General features: G+C 41.5%; 1 protein-coding gene across 1 annotated transcript in view; it reads left to right on the top strand.

The window, feature by feature from the left end:
• LOC310863832 (natural resistance-associated macrophage protein 2-like) overlaps window positions 1–15,819 on the top strand; it is a 62,107-nt gene extending 46,288 nt beyond the window's left edge. The window contains exons 12-17 of the mRNA XM_083772330.1: window positions 4,475–4,594; window positions 5,154–5,303; window positions 7,413–7,486; window positions 8,578–8,731; window positions 9,845–9,898; window positions 15,618–15,819. Coding sequence (XP_083628456.1) covers window positions 4,475–4,594; window positions 5,154–5,303; window positions 7,413–7,486; window positions 8,578–8,731; window positions 9,845–9,898; window positions 15,618–15,695 — 630 coding nt within the window. The 3' untranslated portion in view covers window positions 15,696–15,819. The remainder of the gene's footprint in view (window positions 1–4,474; window positions 4,595–5,153; window positions 5,304–7,412; window positions 7,487–8,577; window positions 8,732–9,844; window positions 9,899–15,617) is intronic.
• The last annotated feature ends 4,850 nt before the right edge of the window (window positions 15,820–20,669 follow it).

The raw sequence follows: 20,669 nt of genomic DNA, 5'->3' as shown, positions 1-20,669 counted from the left end.
CCCATATATCCATAGACCCCAAGGTAGGTATATTTATGAAGTAATAAATATAGCAATAGAGTTCAAAGGGTGCAGATGAAGAACAGCTGCACTAATTGGCGTCGTTAAGGCATGCATGGCAACAGTTTGTGTCTCGTGTGATTTCACACCAGAAGATATAAGATGATGCACGATGAAAATGACTGTAGACGTCGAGAGAGAGAAGAAAGCGAGACATACAGATAGACGGACAGAGTGATGTTGTCTTGGACCGTTTCCAGTGGAACCAGGAAGAAGAGACGGTCACCTTGGTGACCATCCAAGCGCTGCGGCCACACAGCTGTGTTGGTGGAAGATACAGTCTACATCTGGGGAGGCTATCCTTACTGCAATGTGCTTTATGCATTTGATGTTGACTCCCACAGATGGTTCCAACCCAGGGTTTCTGGGACTGTTCCAGAGGAGAGGTACTGGCACTCAGCCTGTGTGTTGGAGAAGGTCATGTTTATCCATGGAGGAGCCACCAAGCTGACTAGATACACTAATGACATGTACAAGTTGGACACCAGCACAATGGTCTGGACTTTAATTAACACCAGAGGAACTCCACCACCTGGTTCACCTGGTCACTCTGCCACCATCATCGGGACAAAGATGTTTGTATTCGGAGGCTGGATATGGTACCAGGTGGTCTGCAACACCATCAGAGTGTTTGACATAGAGACAAACGCCTGGCTGGACACACCTTCTGCACAACTTCTACCAGAAGGACGCTGGTGTCATTCAGCATTTATCTACAATGGAGAGCTGTACATATTTGGTGGCTGCAACGGTAACCAGAAATTCAATGATGTGTGGAAATTCAGTCCAGAGACCTTCTCCTGGAAGAAGGTTGAGCCCAAGTGGAAAAGACCATGTCCAATGCTTGGTATGTGCTGTTGCATTGTTGGAGATTGTATCATCCTCTTTGGAGGATATAAAGAAGATCAAACTATCTCTGATGAGCTGTTCATCTTAGACTTGAGTCCTTGTCTTAAGACGTTATGTAAGCTAGAAGTTATTCAGTACACTCTGGATCAATCAGAACTCCCACACGACATCAGGTGGGAACTGGCAGCCATGGCAACCAACGACAACAGACGACAACAACAACAACAACAACCGAGACGACATTCCAGACGAAGGAACAGCAGAAAGATCAAAAAATGATGGATCAACATCTCATCCCACCTGATGGTGAGCCACCTCTCAGCATCACTTACTGAGATTCAAACCTCAGGAGACTCCTTCTCTCCAGACAGGCTCTCTAACCATTCAGCTAGGCATCAAACAATGACAATTGTTCCGTCCAACACAATGCGGTGGAAACCTGTGTCTGTATGTTCCAAACTGAACACGGTGGAACTCTCTTTATTGTATATTTATTTCTATGATCTTTTTTTTATTTAAAGGACCAAGCAGTCCTGAAAGGACTTGGTCCTTTATTGTTGTTAGTTTTTTTTTCTCCTTCTGCCAAAAAATTGCAGTTTTGGCTGATCCGTGCAGTCTGTTTTCGCGAAACTTAAAAAAAAAAAAGGATTATATCGGCCTACAGAAAAAACAAAAATCTTAAAGACTATCTGGTACACAGCCAGCTAAAAGGATTCAACACACCAGCACGCCAGAGACCAGAATACTTCAAACCCAAACAAATAGTTAAAAATAGAACTACAAAACGCATGTTGGAGATTAAACAACAGATAACAGCCATCACCAGCAACTGTGTTTATTTAATCACATGTGAAAAATGTGGCTTACAATATGTCGGAGAAACGGGTAAAACAATAGCTGCAAGGCTGAGACAACACAGATACAATATTAACAATGCAAAAAAGACAACTATAAGGATTGTTCAACATTACATGGCACATGGCATTGAAGCTCAAAGTATCTGGACTTCAACACAATCCCAACTGGACAGTAGGACAAAGACATTGTAATGAAAAACAATGGATCAAGAACCTCAACACGGATTTTCCTGGAGGTTTAAACATGCCAAAATATTAGACAAGCTGTTTTGATTTTGTACCAAAACTCCACAGCCATATACATGCTAAACACAGCCAACAATCAATGGAAATTAGCACATTCCAGCCCAATAAGGCTAAATAAACAAATCCTAAAACAATAGGGTAAACTTAAACTCAGGGATAAACTGGAGAAAATCTAAGAGTGGTTAGATCAGGCTTCCTTCAGATACATGGCGAATGAACTCATTCCTTGCATTGTACTTACATACGTAAGTACAATGCACTGAAGTCCCCTCAGTGAAGCCCCGCCACTCTTGGCCCTCTCTCTCTCTCTCGCTCACTCACTGCCTTGCTCTCTCCCACAATGTTAATGTTAAGTTAGTAAAGTAACACCTATTTCATGTAAATAACATGGTAAAAGTTGCAGCATTAAGAGGTAAAGGGGAGACACTTTCATTGTGAAGGGACGACAGGATGAGGAAAGGTGTTGTTGCTAATTGTCGAGAGTAATGGCTCCGTGTGATATTGAACAGTCAAACTATTCGTATCAATATACGGCTGTATCAACAAAATAATTATGTCATAGGTATATGGGGGCCTCATATTTGGTCTTGAAACGGGCCTCCAGATTCCTACGGCCGCCCCTGATGGTGGCATAATGGTCAAGTTGTGCTATATTATATTCAGCATCAGAGATTGATTGTAATGTGCAAATGAATGAACGTGTGACGGCCAGAGTCACAATAGGCTCTATATGCACACACAGCATTTTGGAAAGAACTTGGGCCCCTTCCCCTACTTCCCTCACATGTGTTACCGATGATAGTAATGAAGGCTCTGTTGTTCCATGCTGTTCAGACTGTATCCACACTGTAGATCATACATGGGCAACTGGCGGCCCGGGGGCCACATGCGGCCCCCACATTAACTTAATGTGGCCCTCAGGTTAATGTCAGAATACTGATATAGTTGATTGATTTCAGCTGTTTACAATTCCACAACATGCAAACATGACCCGCTTTAATTACTTCAGTCTAAATTAGTAGCTCAATGCTCAGGACAAGTATGGCATTTCAAATAACATAAAAATGTTAATTTTCAGCATTCCAATTCAAATATAGCAAAAAATAATTCAAGATTTCAATTCAGTAATATATGGCCCTAGAGTGAGTGAAAATATAGTGGCCCTCTCCATCGTCAAAGTTGCCCACCCCTGCTGTAGATGGATTCACGAAGATGCTTCGGAGTCTCTTCCTGGTTTTTAGACCGCCGGTGGATGGAAACGAAGCTCCACCCACCACGCTGCAACTTGGCAGCATCGGCAAAGAGTTTCCGGTTTTCTGGCCACGGCGCTGCGAGTTGCAGCTTGATGGGTGGAGCTTCATTTCCATCTTTGCGACACGACTGTGTAGAAGGCAGCGCCCTCAGAGTAGCTGCTATTGTGCATGTTGACTCACTAGAAACACCTCAGAGTAGCTGCTGTTGTGCATGTTGACTCACTAGAAACACCTCAGAGTAGTTGCTGTTGTGCATGTTGACTCACTAGAAACACCTCAGAGTAGCTGCTGTTGTGCATGTTGACTCACTAGAAACACCTCAGAGTAGCTGCTGTTGTGCATGTTGACTCACTAGAAACACCTCAGAGTAGCTGCTGTTGTGCATGTTGACTCACTAGAAACACCTCAGAGTAGCTGCTATTGTGCATGTTGACTCACTAGAAACGCTATGATACACCAGTGGGTCTTGAGTGTGTTCCAAATGGCCGTAAGGACCCATCTATCGATCTCTGAATTCTGACTCGTATGCCGTGTTCTCTGGGTGTTTTGCAGGTAGTGGTGCTGGGCTGTTTCTGACTGTTTTCTGGGTGTTTTGCAGGGAGTGGTGCTGGGCTGTTTCTGACTGTTCTCTGGGTGTTTTGCAGGGAGTGGTGCTGGGCTGTTTCTGACTCGTATGCCGTTGTTCTCTGGGTGTTTTGCAGGGAGTGGTGCTGGGCTGTTTCTGACTCGTATGCCGTTGTTCTCTGGGTGTTTTGCAGGGAGTGGTGCTGGGCTGTTTCTGACTCGTATGCCGTTGTTCTCTGGTTGTTTTGCAGGGAGTGGTGCTGGGCTGTTTCTGACTCGTATGCTGTGTTCTCTGGGTGTTTTGCAGGGAGTGGTGCTGGGCTGTTTCTGACTTGTATGCCGTTGTTCTCTGGGTGTTTTGCAGGGAGTGGTGCTGGGCTGTTTCTGACTCGTATGCTGTGTTCTCTGGTTGTTTTGCAGGGAGTGGTGCTGGGCTGTTTCTGACTTGTATGCCGTTGTTCTCTGGGTGTTTTGCAGGGAGTGGTGCAGGGCTGTTTCTGACTCGTATGCTGTGTTCTCTGGGTGTTTTGCAGTGAGTGGTGCTGGGCTGTTTCTGATTTGTATGCTGTGTTCTCTGGGTGTTTTGCAGGAAGTGGTGCTGGGCTGTTTCTGACTTGTATGCTGTGTTCTCTGGGTGTTTTGCAGGGAGTGGTGCTGGGCTGTTTCTTTGGCCCTGCTGCGCTCTACATCTGGGCCATCGGCATCCTGGCTGCTGGGCAGAGCTCCACCATGACGGGAACTTACTCTGGACAGTTTGTCATGGAGGTAATTCAGCAACGCCCCGTTTGTTTAGTTGTATCAGTGGTGTTCTATGTGTCCGTACTCCGTACACGGACAGATGTGACCAGATTTGACTGAGAGCCTGCCATCGTGCAAATTCCAGCTTTTCACCAGAGAAAAACTATTTTTTTCCTTTTTTCAAAATGAGTTAATAGCACAGGCAGACTCTTCACATACTAGAGCATGTCTGAATAAATGTCGGAGCTGAAATCGACATGTAAATATGAAATAAATGCTTAAACATGTAGCTAGGTGTAATGTTAGAGACCACAGAAGTGAACCTTTCAAGCCTGTTTTCTCAACTCGCTGTTTTCTGCAAGACATTACTCTATAAGCCATATCTCCAAAACTGGTGGGTCAAACTGAACAAGCAATATGTCAATTTGAAGCTATGATTCCCTGCTTTCACATGACATGGGGAAAAAAAGAAAACAAATCCAATGGCAGTCCCTCAGTCAAATCTGGTCACAAATGTGTCCGTGGCAAAGTCTTTTAGATTAGCTTCTTTTATATGACACTTACACTGGTAACTTGTTTCCCTCAGGGCTTTCTGAACCTGCGTTGGTCCCGTTTCGCCCGTGTGTTGTTGACGCGTTCCATCGCCATCACACCGACCCTCCTGGTGGCCATCTTCCAGGACGTGCAGCATCTGACCGGCATGAACGACTTCCTCAACGTGCTACAGAGCATGCAGGTGAGGATCGTGTAGATTTTGCTATTTTTCTTTAGAAAGAAACCGTGAAAATGTGTGCAAATCTTTTAATACCCGGTACATACGGTGTTTAAATCGAACATTATTTTGCTCAAATCTTTGCTTCTGGGGGGGGGGGGTCGCTGGAACAAAATATTTTAAGATGGGATTGGGGAGTCAGTGCTAGCGGCCAAGTACATATTTTGACCCACCCCCTTATTGCCCTTGATGTTATTGACGTAAATCATCAAGAAATCCCCCACTAACGTTGACTAATAATTACGTCAATTACATTGACATTGACAAAAATAAAAAACCTTTATTTTTATTTTTTATTTTTTTACAAACAAAATAAATGGCATTCAAATGATGTCGTCACTCTAGAGCTGGTAGAAGGCACTGACAAGCTGCTATTAGGGGTTAAGACCTGAGGCAGATTATACATTAGGCCAGGGTACCCCAATAGGCGGCCCGCGGGCCATTTGCGGCCCACAGAGCGCCCCCTTGTGGCCCATGAAAGAATTCCCCCCCCCCCAAAAAATAAATAATGTTATTATTATTATTTTTTTTTAAGGGTCCCAGATATAAATGGCATTAAATGGGGGTCAGTAGCCTATGCATGTCAAACTGGGCATCCTTTTCAAATGGGGTCTTGCCCTGAAAATTAATTTTCAGGGAAAGACCTCGACCTCGCGCGTGCAGACTTGGCCCCCAGCCTGGTACGCTAGTCAAAATATGGCCCTTGAGGAAAATTAATTGGGGAACCCTGCATTAGGCCTTCAGAAACATTCAAAAATAGCAGATGTACAAGCTCACAGGGTGGCATGAAGTGACGTGCTGTGAGCTTGTATATCTGCTGTTTTTGCATGGCCAACGCTAAAATCTAAAATGACACGGATGCTTTTCACATTTGGGGCTTCACCTTTTTTTTGTTTTGTTACAGGAAATATAAATACTGTTGCTCTCTTCCCGTTTTTTTCCAGTCTAATTGCACCAACGGAGAAGTGAAGTCGAGCAGAAATGAGTTCTTTGTTAGTTCATAGTTGGCACTGACTGTATAAACACATTCACATCCACTGACTGGATAAACACATTCACATCCACTGACTGGATAAACACATTCACATCCACTGACTGTATAAACACATTCACATCCACTGACTGTATAAACACATTCACATCCACTGACTGTATAAACACATTCACATCCACTGACTGTATAAACACATTCACATCCACTGACTGGATAAACACATTCACATCCACTGACTGGATAAACACATTCACATCCACTGACTGGATAAACACATTCACATCCACTGACTGGATAAACACATTCACATCCACTGACTGGATAAACACATTCACATCCACTGACTGGATAAACACATTCACATCCACTGACTGGATAAACACATTCACATCCACTGACTGTATAAACACATTCACATCCACTGACTGGATAAACACATTCACATCCACTGACTGTATAAACACATTCACATCCACTGACTGGATAAACACATTCACATCCACTGACTGGATAAACACATTCACATCCACTGACTGTATAAACACATTCACATCCACTGACTGGATAAACACATTCACATCCACTGACTGGATAAACACATTCACATCCACTGACTGGATAAACACATTCACATCCACTGACTGGATAAACACATTCACATCCAAACGTAATTACATTCATTTTGTAAACTAAACTTCCAGTCATGAGCTCTCCAGAACGGACACTAGATGATGACTAAGATGATAATAAGTGTCCCTGGCTGCTCATTATCCCACTCACCAAGTTAAATTTACTAATTTAGTGAGTGTTTATTTTTTGAGTGGTGCAACCAACTATGTGTGTGGCTGTGTTCCTGGCTTTATCCGAGCACGGAAATAGCGTTTGTTCACCACCAAGTGTCACTGTTTCACAGCCTAACACACAGACACAGACACACACAGGCCAGGGAGGAGGGACAGTACAGTACAGTACAAGTACAGTACAGCACCACTCACTTCAGACGGGTCTGTTTTCTTTTTAGAAATATGTAATTTGTGTTGCCGTCAGCTATATTGATTATTTACTTTCTTATTTAACAGCTGCCGTTTGCCTTGATCCCCATTCTGACCTTCACCAGTCTAACGTCCATCATGAGCGAATTCGCAAATGGACTGTAAGTGAAATCTCAATGTTTCAAGTCTGCATATTCAGACCCTTTGTGTTCTCCTGAACCATCTACGGTTATCCAGGGTGTTAGCACGCAATGCTGTAAGTGAAATCTGAGAGTTTAAGGACAAAGTGTTGAAATATTTAAGGTCGCTGTAGAAAATCTGCCACAGAATTGTCATAAAAACAACATGTCCATATATGTGACCAAATTTGCGCCTGCCATCCGGCAAATTCCAGCTTTCCACCAAAATGAGTTTATAGCACAGGCAGACTCTTCACATACTAGAGCATGTCTGAAATAAATGTCAGAGCTGAATTCGACATGTAAATATGAAATAAATGCATAAACATGTAGCTAGGTGTAATGTTAAGAGACCACAGAAGTGAACCTTTCAATCCTGTTTTCTCAACTCTTTCTGCAAGACATTACTCTAAGCCATATCTCCAAAACTGTTGGGTCAAACTGAACAACCAATATGTCAATTCGAAGCTATGATTCCCTGCTTTCATATGACTTAAAAAAACGAAAATTCAAAGAAATCCAATGGCTCACATATATTTTATGTTATGGTCCAATGCACAGTAGGTATGTGTATGTATGTCTGAGCTGTCTGTTTTGTTTTGTCTTCGTTGTATAATGTAAAAGTCAATACAAATATTATTGGAGACAAAAGTGAAACAAACACTTTGTGTGTGTGCGTGTGGTCAGACTCCATCATGGCCCGTAGCACTTGCCCTAGCCTAGCCCCTTCGATAGTACTTTATGTAGACTTACAGTAGATAGTATTTTAAACAGACATATAGCTTGTTACGTAGACAGCACTAGAATAGCATTTGATGTATATTATATAATATAGTATAGTATGTATAGTTGACATAGATACTCCACTGTTACGTTCTTAGTTTATACATGATTCATGATAACTACTTTTGATATATGTGATGTATGCCATGCTTTTGTTCTTGCTTAATGTAAGTCGCTCTGGATTAAGAGCAAATGGGGATCCTAATAAAACTCTAAACTCTAAGAGTGTCTGCTAAATGCCTAAATTGTATAAAATTGTAATTGTAAATTGTGTGGTCCTCCTCGTGCAGGGTGTGGAAGATCTCCGGGGGCGTGGTCATCCTGTGTGTGTGTGCCATCAACATGTACTTTGTGGTGGACTACGTTCAGAACCTGAACACCGTCCCTCTCTACGTGGTGGCCTCCCTCCTGTCCATAGCCTACCTGTGCTTCGTGGGATACCTGGTGAGTGTAGAGTGTAGAGGGCAGAGGGTAGAGGGTAGAGGGGTCTCTACGTGGTGGCCTCCCTCCTGTCCATAGCCTACCTGTGCTTCGTGGGATACCTGGTGAGGGTAGAGGGTAGAGGGGATTCGTGGGATACCTGGTGAGTAGGGTGTAACGATATAGTAACTGCATCGAAAAATCGATTTTAATTTCAAGAATCGAAGTATATCGACATGAAAACGGCAACATTGACTATGTATCGTATCGTTTTGCAATGGAAATAATCTGTATCGAATCGTTTTGCTATACAATTAATTCGACATTCGACACTACATTTTTGTAGTGTTGATATGATGAGTGGCAGATCGAGTGGCAAAGTGAATTTAATGTTGTTTAAAGTAATTTAATGCAAATAAATAGGACTTTTCTGTTTGGATGTATATGGACTGTCAAGGACATGTGTACACGTCCTCACAATCCATGGGTTGGATTAGCTAGGACGGCTCCACACGTCCTACCGTCTAAATTTAAGGGACCATGCCAGTGGTCTGGCATTATGTTTAAAGCTGCAAAGCTCCACAATCATCTGTGTACGACATATGACTGAAGATGTAAATACACACATTTTATGACGCTGGTTTGGTCCTTTTAACTAAGCCATCCTTTTAAAGTTAATTTTACATGTGAGGCTACTATGTTCATTTTATCCAATCCAATCCAATCCACTTTATTTATAAAGCACATTTTTATACAACAAGGTTGAAACATAGTGCTGTACACAAAGAAATACAAAAAAAGCAACAACAACAACAGTACATAAACAGGGCAACATAAGGACACAATGCAGTGGAAGCAGCAACTCTTAATCAGTATGTTCAAATGCCAAGGAGTACAAGTGAGTTTTCAGACGTGATTTAAACACAATTGAGAAGCTCTGACATGAGGTGGAAGTTCATTCCACAGTGTGGGTGCTACAACAGAAAATGACCTATCCCCTCGGGATTTCAGCTTTGATTTTGGGATCTTGAGAAGTCGACCTCAGGGCCCTTGTCGATACTTTGTTTTGATTGCATGTCTTGGGTGTTGCTGACCTCTTCCTTCTCTCTCTCTCTCTCTCTCTCTCTCTCTCTCCAGTCGTGGCATTGTCTGGTTGCCTTGGGGGTCACCTGTCTGGACTGCGGCAGCAGGGTAAGCACTAGACCTGCTGTGTTAGTCCAGGAAACGTATGAGGAGTACGACTCCTAAAAAAAAGACTGTAACCCCCGGCCAGCGTTCCTCCTCCTCCTCCTCTGTTGTCACCACGGAGAGACTGAGCCCTGCTTAGATATGGGACAGGAAGGGGGGGGTTGATACTGTGTGGAGTCCCGAGCGAGTTGTGTGGTCGGCTGGGCTGTGTTTAGAAGAGGGAGGGGAGTCTTCACACTGTGTCTTAGAGCTCCCAGCATTCTGCCAAACCCACTGGCAAAAAAAATCATTTTTTTATTTGCTCTGTGGAGACTAAGGGCCGATTCATCATTTCGGCACTACAGCGCCGAAACAGAGGTAAAATAGGAGTATGAATCGGCCCTAAGGGCTCCATTTTCGTTTTCGCTAAACCCCTTATCCCTAAACTTCTTTGCCTTTTCTTACTATTTTGCAAAAATAATTTGAATAGTTAAAATGGCCAGTCTACAATCTCACAATGTACTGTTAATGTAGATTGGCTAGTTGAACTATTCAAAGAAAAATCTAAATAGTAAAAAAAAGGCAAAGAAGTTTAGGGATAAGGGGTTTAGCGGTGACGAAAATGGAGACCCAGATGTCAGCCAGTTCACTCTCCCTCAGCCCTCCTCTTACGGTGGTGCGCCTCTATTTTCATTCCGAATAACAACAACTCTACACGTTGTAGTGGGAGTTTGCAGTAGAACAATGTTTTGCCGTTCACAACGTTTCTGCCCTAGTGTTGAAACGTTTCTGACCTCGTGTTGAAACGTTGTGAACTTTAATAATGTCTTTTCTAACCCGGGATCTAAGACACGGTGGGCGGACTTCCCCTTCCTCTTCTGAAGTACGTATTTTAGTTCAGCAACCTGTACTATCTGTTTGTTGGGATGTGCGTTCTTTCCTGTGGACTCCTTGTTTTAAGGCTGGGTACCAACATGTTCGTCGTCTTCACTTACAGAAAGAATATATATAAAACAATTGGATGGTCAGACCTTCATCGGGCATTGAAGGTCTGACCGACGGAAACATTGCTGCTTAAATATAATTCTGTAAGTGAAGACGGTGTGAGGGATTAAAAATCTATTGGAGTAAAGCGCTTACTGTTGAGCTCTAATACCTACCACAGCACTGATGGATGAGATTGTGTTGATAGATTATCATCAATTAGTTTTGGAACAGAAATGCTAATTGCTGTATAACAAAATGTATTATTATTATTGTCCTTTTTCTTTGTTCACATTTTATTTGTGTATTTGCAGGATCAAAGGGGGCTTTATGACAAAGTGCTTAATACAATGCTTAATACAAGTGTGTACAGGGAAGGGTACTTGGTATTTAAGGGACTACTAATAATATCAGTAAGCTTATTTCCAGTTGACACACTGCAGCCCGTATTGTGTGAGAAGCCACCAGTGTCTGTGTTCAGTTTGTTTCTTTAAATTACTTTAAAAATATGTACTGTCTAGCTGTGTCAGATGCACAATTATCTGATGTGTATATAGATACTAATTTTAGTCATTCCATTGAATGAATAAGCAGTGAGTCAGGTAAGAATTTTCATACCGTTATAGCAGAGTTAAAATATTCAAAGTAATTGCAAGTTGAAGCACATCCCTAGAGCTCCCAAATCGGTGCCATGTACCATGATGAGTGGTGCTGGTCAGGCAGACCAGTGGTGCTGGTCAGTGGTGCTGAGTGGTGCTGGTCAGGCAGACCAGCCCCAAAAAGTGCACCGACATCGAAATGGCAAAATTAAGCGATGGATTTGTGAGCAGAAATCGGCCTTTAATCGTAAGTCAGACCAATAGGAGGTAGAGGTTTGCTTGTAAATAGGTTGTCTTTTTCGCGACGGATGCTGCAAAAAAGATTTCATGTCGTGTGTTATGCAATATATATACTTTTTTTTGTCTTTGACAGTATTGAGCTTTTTTCTTTTGTTATAATACTATTGTAATTTTGACATCCACCTGAATCAAATCTGAAGGAAAAAAACGTTTGTTTCATAATATTAGTATATATTCTGTTGATCAAGAGTTTTTAAATATATTTTATACATCAATACATGGTATAATTATTACAGGGATTCAGGTCAGGTTTTACATGTTAAGTTGGAACTGAGCTCTATTGACGTCACGCTGCCTCCAACCTAATTAAAAAAACTACCTTTTTTCTTTTTGTGAGTTTACTTGAGAAAATACTAATCCACACAGATCGACCCCATGACTATGAGGGGAATCTGAATGAAGGGATTTTGTGTGTCTGTAAAGTGTTGTTGGAAATTGGAAATTATAGTTGTGCTTTTTGACAGAAGCCCTACTGTTCCAGGAAATGCATATACAGGCTACTGTGGGTGGAAATATTGGCCTTTTCACTCTAGAGTGACTTAGGGTCATTTCCATTTCCCTTCTCGCTCTCTTAAGAACAGTACTGTACTTTAGTTAAACCATATTGCAAAGGATCCAGAATCTTGAGTCTGGAATCAGGACGTCGTTTCTCAATGTGCATGCACTTCGGGATGGTGTGTTGCCATAGAGAAACACCACACAAATAATCATTTTTAGAACTCATTTTTAATTAGATGGCTGGTGGCTGTTCACGTGAATATTTAGGCAGCTACAGTACAGTTACAGTAGTATATATGACACCTGGCTTTTGAAAATCAGGTTCAGTGATTAAATTAGTAATACAATGTAATACTAGATGGTGTCTAAACGCACCGTTATTGCATTATTTTCTGTTAACGACCATTGATTTTCTGTGTTCACTGAGATAAAAGGAGATGACAAAATGTGACTGTATTTTGTTTTAGACTGTTGTGAGGCTTCATCCTGTCCTGGATCTGTCGTGCCTCCCTTTTTTCTGAAACAATAAGGACTTGACACTGACAATTGCCCATTTGGACTGTTTGAGAGCAGAGATTTAAATGTAGTTTACGACTGTAGATATAAGTTAAATACACACTGAATGAATGTTTATCCTTTTCTTTGCTACTAAAATGCAACACGCCATGTATCCAAAAAATAAATGGAAAAACATGGAAGAATGGACATTTGGTGGTGTCTTGCGTCTTAATGTGTGCAGAATTACTTATCTTTGACTATTTCATCCTCACAAAAAAAAACCATGCAGTAATCCTGGTCTCTAATCTGCCTCCCCCTGGCCAGCCGGGGCGCCTGATGGAGGGGAAAGGAACTGGTCGGAATAACGTGTTCCTTCCACACGCTACGTCTGGCCGGGGAAATCCCCCCCCCCCCCCCCACCCTCCTGTCAGGTGAAAAGAAGCAGCTTGGACTCCTCATGCATAGAAGGAAGTATGAGGACAGTCCGCTGCTCTCCCCAGGTTGGCAGAGGAAGTGTAGCGCCCAGGATTACATTAGATAATTGACACTGGGTGAAAAAACATTGGTTGCAAAATGGTGGGATAAAAATTATAGAACCAAAAAGAAAATCATCTTGGGTTCTAGTTTGTATGTTGAGCACATTCAGGAATCATTTAAATATAGTGTAAATGCAAATGAGTCACTTCAAAACGATGCATTTTGTCCCCCCAAAATGCATGTAGAATATCTGGTATATATTATTTATAACGCCTTATTGACTTGATTGCAAGTCGGCGTCAAAAACAGCCAATCTACAAGCTCACAGTGTCGCTCGCACTGACACACATTGTGAGCTTGACGATCTGCTACTTTCAATGTGAAACACGATGTGCAACCAGGTATAAAATATATATATAAAATATAACTGCTCAGTACTTTTAAAATTGACAATTCCCGTTTGTGTTTACTTACATTGCAAGCTGTCATTTTCTCTTGAAAAGGATGTCCCAGCAGTAAGTAAAGTATTCATCTGAATAATTACACCCAAGTTGTAAATCATGAATCATCGCACTGTTGAAGCAACATTTTGTTTTGCATATATTAACATACATTATTTATTATAACATTGCAATGCTAGTTTGCTGATGCTTGTTTCTTTTTTTTTTCTTTTTTTTCTTTTCCAATCACCAATGATGGCTTTCTTTGTCATAACTTCTGTGCTATCTAATGATGGTAATGATGATATTTCTTTCCTAACTCATGACAATTTTCGGAAAGATTTGAGGCACATTTTAACGATTAAAAAAAAATAGCAGACCTACAAGTTCATAGCGCGCCACTCGGTGGCGCGCTATGAGCTTGTAGATCTGATATTTTTCAATAGCTAAAGCATAACATAATGTATGTAACCACCAAAAGGGGTTCCCGCTCAAAATGGTTTAATATCCAACAAGAAGATCATATTTCCACGATCTTTGAATCTGTACATCTTTGTAAAAGCGCAAACATTCCTTTTCCTGCCTACCTACAGTACAAACAATAAATTGGCACCAAGTCACGTGATTAGCTCCAGGTTGCAATAATTGCAATGTCATCATAACATATTATGATCTTAGTATCTTAGTAGTAGGTTACAGCTGTACAATGTCTTCCAAAAGGCCAAATGGCTGTACGATGCTTGATTTGACAAAAACATAGAATTAAAGGGGAGTTCTAGAATGAGTGTTTTTCCACACAGTCGGTTTTAACCACATTAACCCAGATGTCCCTATTCTTGGCATGTCATTATTTTGGCGACTCGCGAGAGTTCTAAAGAGTGAAAATACAGTACATCTACAGCTTCACATTATCGTTGATGTCGGGAGGAAACAACTACATTTTTGAGGTTTTAGATTTATTTTTGTCATAAATCAGTGCTATTGAACACCCTTTACGTCTGTGTGTTTCGAAAATATTGAACCAATGGAAAGTAGTACAAAGTGCTTTGGACAAAACCTCTTAACTCCATCGGACCCTCAGAATGTCTGCTAAAGTAACTAACTCCACCACCTCTCCCCCTGACCTCTCATGGAAGTAATTGACAATATATAAAGACAATATATAAAGTTACAACACCAACTTTGATGAGGCTGTATTGCTTTCTTTTTAAACATTTATAATGTTGGTGTGAATTTCAAACTTAATATACTGTACTGTATGTGATGGTTTGAGGGCGATTGCAAACAGTCCTGTTCAATTCAAAACAGTCCTGTTCAATTCAAACACACAGAATGTTTACAGCTTCTATAACACTACTTCAAAGATCCTAACTTCACCCTTTGTCAGCCTTCTGATTGGTCCCTGACTGACCAACCAGCAGGCTCTTTCTGCCTTGTTCCGCCCTGGTTCTGCCTTGTTTATGTTCAATTTACTAAAACATATATTTTTTTGGATAAAACTAAAATCAGAAATGATATGCTGCACCTGTGGTTTTCCTTTTTACTGACGCCAAGTTTAAAATAAGAATTGAATGCACAGAATATCAATACGAAGCAACTGATATTTCAATGGTAGTGGATGGAGAGAGAGAGGATTTTTGTCCAACCAAGAAACTGCAACCAATGGGTGTGAATAGGGGCTACAACCAGGGGCGGGACTTGACAAAGGGTGAATTAGCCCTTCACTAAACCCCACCCCAAAAAAGCCATTGTCCAATCAATGCCAATCCAAATTAGTTTAGCAACGGTTGCTATGCAGGTCAAGCTTTCTTCGCTCATGCTAACGTGCCTATTGGACTAAGGATGGGTTGGGGAGGGACTTAGTGAAGGGCTAATTGATTTCAAGGTCTTTAATTAATCACGTTACTGATAGCGTCTCCCTTGTCTCCCCTTTTGATTTTCTTTCAGATGCGCCTGGGACTGTCAGGGCACACTGACATTTACTTGTTGAACGACATGGACACTGACGCAATGGTTGAGAGATAGCGGCACGTTTTTTTTAAAGGCATGAACTTTGCTATGGCTGGCATGATACACACACACGCCTGCAGAAAGGACTCATGCAAGGCCAGCCTGTTGTAGAGAACCTTGGTTTTAGGGTGGGACCATCGTGGACACCTTGGTTTAGAGTTTAGGGACCATCGTGGACACCTTGGTTTTAGGGTGGGACCATCGTGGACACTAGGCCAGTACAGTCCAGTCCATCTTTACCCTGCAGCCACAGTTTGGATTTGACTGTGTACTGTGCACCTTCTCTTGAGCCCTTTTTTATTTGTGTGCCTCTGGTTGTTCCAAGTGCCCTTAATTAACAGATCTTACTTCTAGTGCAGTGGTTCCCAAAGTGGGGTCCGGTGGGGACCCCCAGGGGTACTTGAGAGAGTTCCAGGGGCTCCCCAAGCTAAATGATAATTAGGAACCAAATGGACCCTAATGGGTCTGTAACACAGAGTGTACACTCAGAGTTACATCAACATTCATTTTACGACATGTATTGGGGGTCCCAGAGATAGAAATGCCATTAAATATAGGGGTCCGTAGCCTAATTCAGGTCAAACTGGGGGTCCCTAGAGCCGTAAAGATCGTCTCATATGGGGGTCCTTGGCATGTATTTTCAAATTGGGGGGTCCGCAAGATAATTTTGGGGGTCCTTGACATGAAAAAGTTTGGGAACGACTGTTCTAGTGTTTATTTCTTTGTTTATTTTTTTTCTTGCTTGCCTGGCGTGATGAAAATCCATGCAGACTTAATACCTAACTTTAACCTATTACTACGTCCGAAAATGGTAGATCTACAAGCTCACAACACGTTTCATTATGATGTGCTGTGAGCTTGTACATTGGCTATTTTGTTGTTTTTCAAAGATTTTGGAAAATATTGGGCAAAAGAATGTTTCGGAGGGAAAAAAATGACAAATGTTTTGTGACATGCCCAAAATAGGAACACTGGGTTAAAGTGGTTCAAACCATAATTTGAAGATAAAAATAATAATATTAATACAAAATAAACACGATTGGACACGATTGGAAAATCAATCAAAAAGGGGAAATGTATGGCACACATTATGGTTTAATTGTCCTTGTCATTAAAACCCCCTTATGGCCAGTGACGTATCTGACGTAATAAATCAATAACTATAACTATAAACAAGTCCGTAATGCTGCTAAAGCCAGCCAAGATGTGTTATACGCCTTTATAACACATGGTATGCCTTTTGCTATCGACCAATTAGATCTGAACCAAACCAAGACGGTCAGATAACCTTCCATTCTAACCATAATTAGTGATATATAGAAAATCCAAATGAACCTTAATAACGAGATATTTTATGTATTATATGAGTATAATATATTGTGCAACGATCACATCCCCAGAAGGTGCTTGTACAGTATGTGGTTTGACATACTTTTATTATATTTTGTAATTTGTATATGCATCGTTGCATTACCAGTCAATCAATCGGCAATCGATGGAACCCATCTTTGAATTATGTCAGCCCACCTCTTCCGGTGGTGCATCTTTGTTTTCATTCCACGTTGTAACGGGAGTTGGTGACAGATTAGTCTGTTTTGAGACTAGAGATTACCAAGGAATTAATTTCTCTTTGCATAAAATCATGCAAAGATATTTCTGAATTTGGGAGAATACAAAATTCTCCACGTTACAATAGGCTATAGTTATTTTTATTTTAACTTTGTTTTTCCATTTCAGTTCATCTCCAAAATTTGCTTTGTGGGTTTTTTTCTTTTTAAACAATGAAAAAGTAAAAGTTAATGCTTCTAAGCACTCCTCTGCATGTCTTAGGGCCGATTCATACTCCTATTTTACCGCTGTTTCGGCGCTGTAGTGCCGAAATGATTTTGGCTCGTCAGAAATTTCCAGTAGCACCGAAGAGACGACTTTAGGACGGTACCCCCCCCCCCCCCCCCCGAACCTCAAATGACGTCACATTGTAGGCTCTACAGAGCCGAACCGACTTTTATTCGGCTCTAAAATAGGAGTATGAATCGGCCCTTAGAATGCATGGCTAGGTGATGAGGAGGAGAGGATATTTGAATCAGTTGGGTTCAGACGAGAGTATGTCCAAGAGGCAGCTACAGTACTAGTCAAATAATGCTCCTAGTGCACAGTGCTATTTTCATATAACTTATAAGAAAAACAAATGTGTTTTATGAGAGTGGAAGACCGCTGGACGAACGTGAACTCTGGATTGTGGCAATCAGCCGTACTGCCAGTCTGGAGAGCAGTGAATACTAATTAAATAGTATCCATGTATGTGACTCAGTCCTGACCACATTTTGCTCAGTTTCTCCCCCTTCCTCCCCCCCCCCCCCCCCCCCAGTACAGAACTTTATGTTTGGGCCATTGTCCTTTGTTATAGAAAGCTCTAGGATGTAGGTCACTGGGTCAGTGTGTTGAACATCCGTATAGTACGTATACTACAAACCAGCTCAGCCACAGACTGTCGTCTCTGTCGGTCGGGTGGGGAAACCAAAACTGTCCAAAACTTTTTCAAGGATTTAGGCCTGAAATAAAAATAAAAATAAATATTTTTCTGAAATATACCTATGTTTCTGTATCGGTGGTGCTCAATATTTCATGTCAAGGACCCCAAAAATTATATGTAATATGTTGTTCCAGGAACCCCTCAGAAGCATTTTCACGATTTTTCAAAAATAGACCTACAAGCTCATACAAGCTTGCTTCGTCGCATGGCGGCATTTCGTGCTGAAAATAGCAGACCTACAAGCTCACAGTGCGTGGCGGGCGCTACACCGTGAGCTTGTACGTCTGCTATTCTCGGCCTGTGACACTGACTGTCATGCGATGAATTACGAATCTGGCTTAGCCACCCCCAAAACGGAAAGAAATGCTGGTGGTATAAATCCTGCTGTATACTTAGAATATATACACCCCATGGATACTGGTACATTAACATATTTACCACTATTGTGGTAGAATATAATATATTTATTTTGCTATTTTATGTGATGTTATGTGAACATTGGATAAATTAAACTCCACGATTCTTACTCTGCCAATTTCTTTTGCCTATACTAGGTTTGTGTTACAGATTTGTTTCAGGTTCAAGTGCAACAGAGTTAAAACGGCTTTGACTTTATGTAATAATTCAAATTAGTTAAGCCCTGATATGTCACACAATTAAGTGTGGTGTCACCCCCTCCCCCCACCCTCCCATGCAAACCACAGAAATGTTGATAAATTATTTAGATATGGTTTTAAAGAGCATTCCAAAGAATCATTGAGTGATTATATTGAAAAAGAAATGACACAAATGTTTATTAGTGTAAAACTACCATCACTGTTTTTGGAGTTTCCAGACCAGGTTCCAAATAATTCCGGGAATAATTTTGTTTTCATTCTACTGATGAAATGCATGCAGTACATGTAATATTTTCCTATACATGCACTTCAGCATCTAGTATTTATTTCATTTTTGTAGAAAAGAATAAATAATAGCCTCATGAAAATGAAAGATTATTTTGTATATCTGCAATGACTGAACATGCCAAATAAAAAGAATGTTTTGCCAAAAGCCATCGTTTATTTTACTCTCATAGCCTAACAATGTAATATCCATTACACACACACAGACACACACACGCTGAGGAGGCCATGGTTCTCAGCAGGAAAGTGAGGAAACCGGTGGATTGTGCAGTCCGGGTAGGGAATGAGGCATTACCCCAGGTGAAGGAGTTCAGGTATCGGGGTCTTGTTCACGAGTGAGGGGAGGACGGAGGAGATCAGCCGGAGAATCGGAGCGGCAGGGGTGGTATTGCGGCAAAGCTCTCTGTCTACCGAGCAATCTTTGTTCGGGCGTCTCCCTAGGGAGAGCTAGGTCCTCGAGGCACGTCCCACTGGGAGGAGGAGACCCCGGAACGTCTCAGGATCCCCCAGGAGGAAGTCACTAATGTTGCTCTGGAGAGGGAAGTCTGGAGCACTCTGGTGGAGCTGTTGCCCCCGTAACCCGACTACGGATAAGCGGTTGAAGATGGATGGATGGACACACACAAATATGTTGCTGTCAATGTAAATATACTGAATACTGTACAACACTATGAACGTACGCTCTATGAATGCACATTGTTCACAATAAAAAAAAAAGTTTAAAATGTGAATCATTAGGTTGGTGGAGGGTGTGTAGAGCCCAGGATCACATTAGATGATTGACACGGGTGAAAAAATGGGTTACAAAATCGTGGTATAAAATATATAAAATTAATAAAAATCTGAATCATGGTTAGAAATGGGTTTACATTTTTAAAACATGGATTGAGTAGCTAGAAATGTTTATTTAAAAACATAGAAATTATACTTTAAGTTTTAAATGTATAACGGGGCTGGAAAATGTAAAACAGGTGTTGTGTAATTTCTTCCAGGTGTCTGTAGATTGTCACCTTATTTTCCTAATGTAGCAGCAAGAAACGAGCTCCGATTCCCAGGCAAAGTCCTTCTTTATTCAATCAAGGCATCTCCCATAGTTACATCAGGTTACAAGTCATCTTTCCATTGTATAGCAGCACATTCAGGCCAGGTCGAGCCTGACCACCATGGTCTCCTCCATTTTCCAACCCCTCCAGTCATTTCCAAGTTCCAACGCATCCCTTTATACACTACATCTCTCTCATGCAGTGGGTTGTCCCCTTTTGTCCCTGTGTGTGGGTGTGTGTGTGTGTGTCAGGGGAAACAGGCAAACAGCTAATCAAAGACCCCCAACTGTGACAGTCCCTGTAGTAGGCTACTCATAAAAATGCATGGAGACAAACTAGCCTCCTACCCTAAAGAATGGCTCCTCTGTCACTTATCAGTCAAACAGGAAGGCCTAAGCCCCAGGTGGTCTAGTTTGGAGACCCTAAAGATAATATCAAAAGATCACTCCCAAGAATTATCTTGAGAAGTCAAAGGATTCCTGCCTGTGGAACAATTGATATGCAAATAGTT

Source organism: Protomyctophum parallelum, assembly GCF_964188405.1.
Source record: "Protomyctophum parallelum genome assembly, chromosome: 8".
NCBI lineage: Eukaryota > Metazoa > Chordata > Actinopteri > Myctophiformes > Myctophidae > Protomyctophum > Protomyctophum parallelum.
This window is presented reverse-complemented; position numbering and strand designations above follow the sequence as displayed.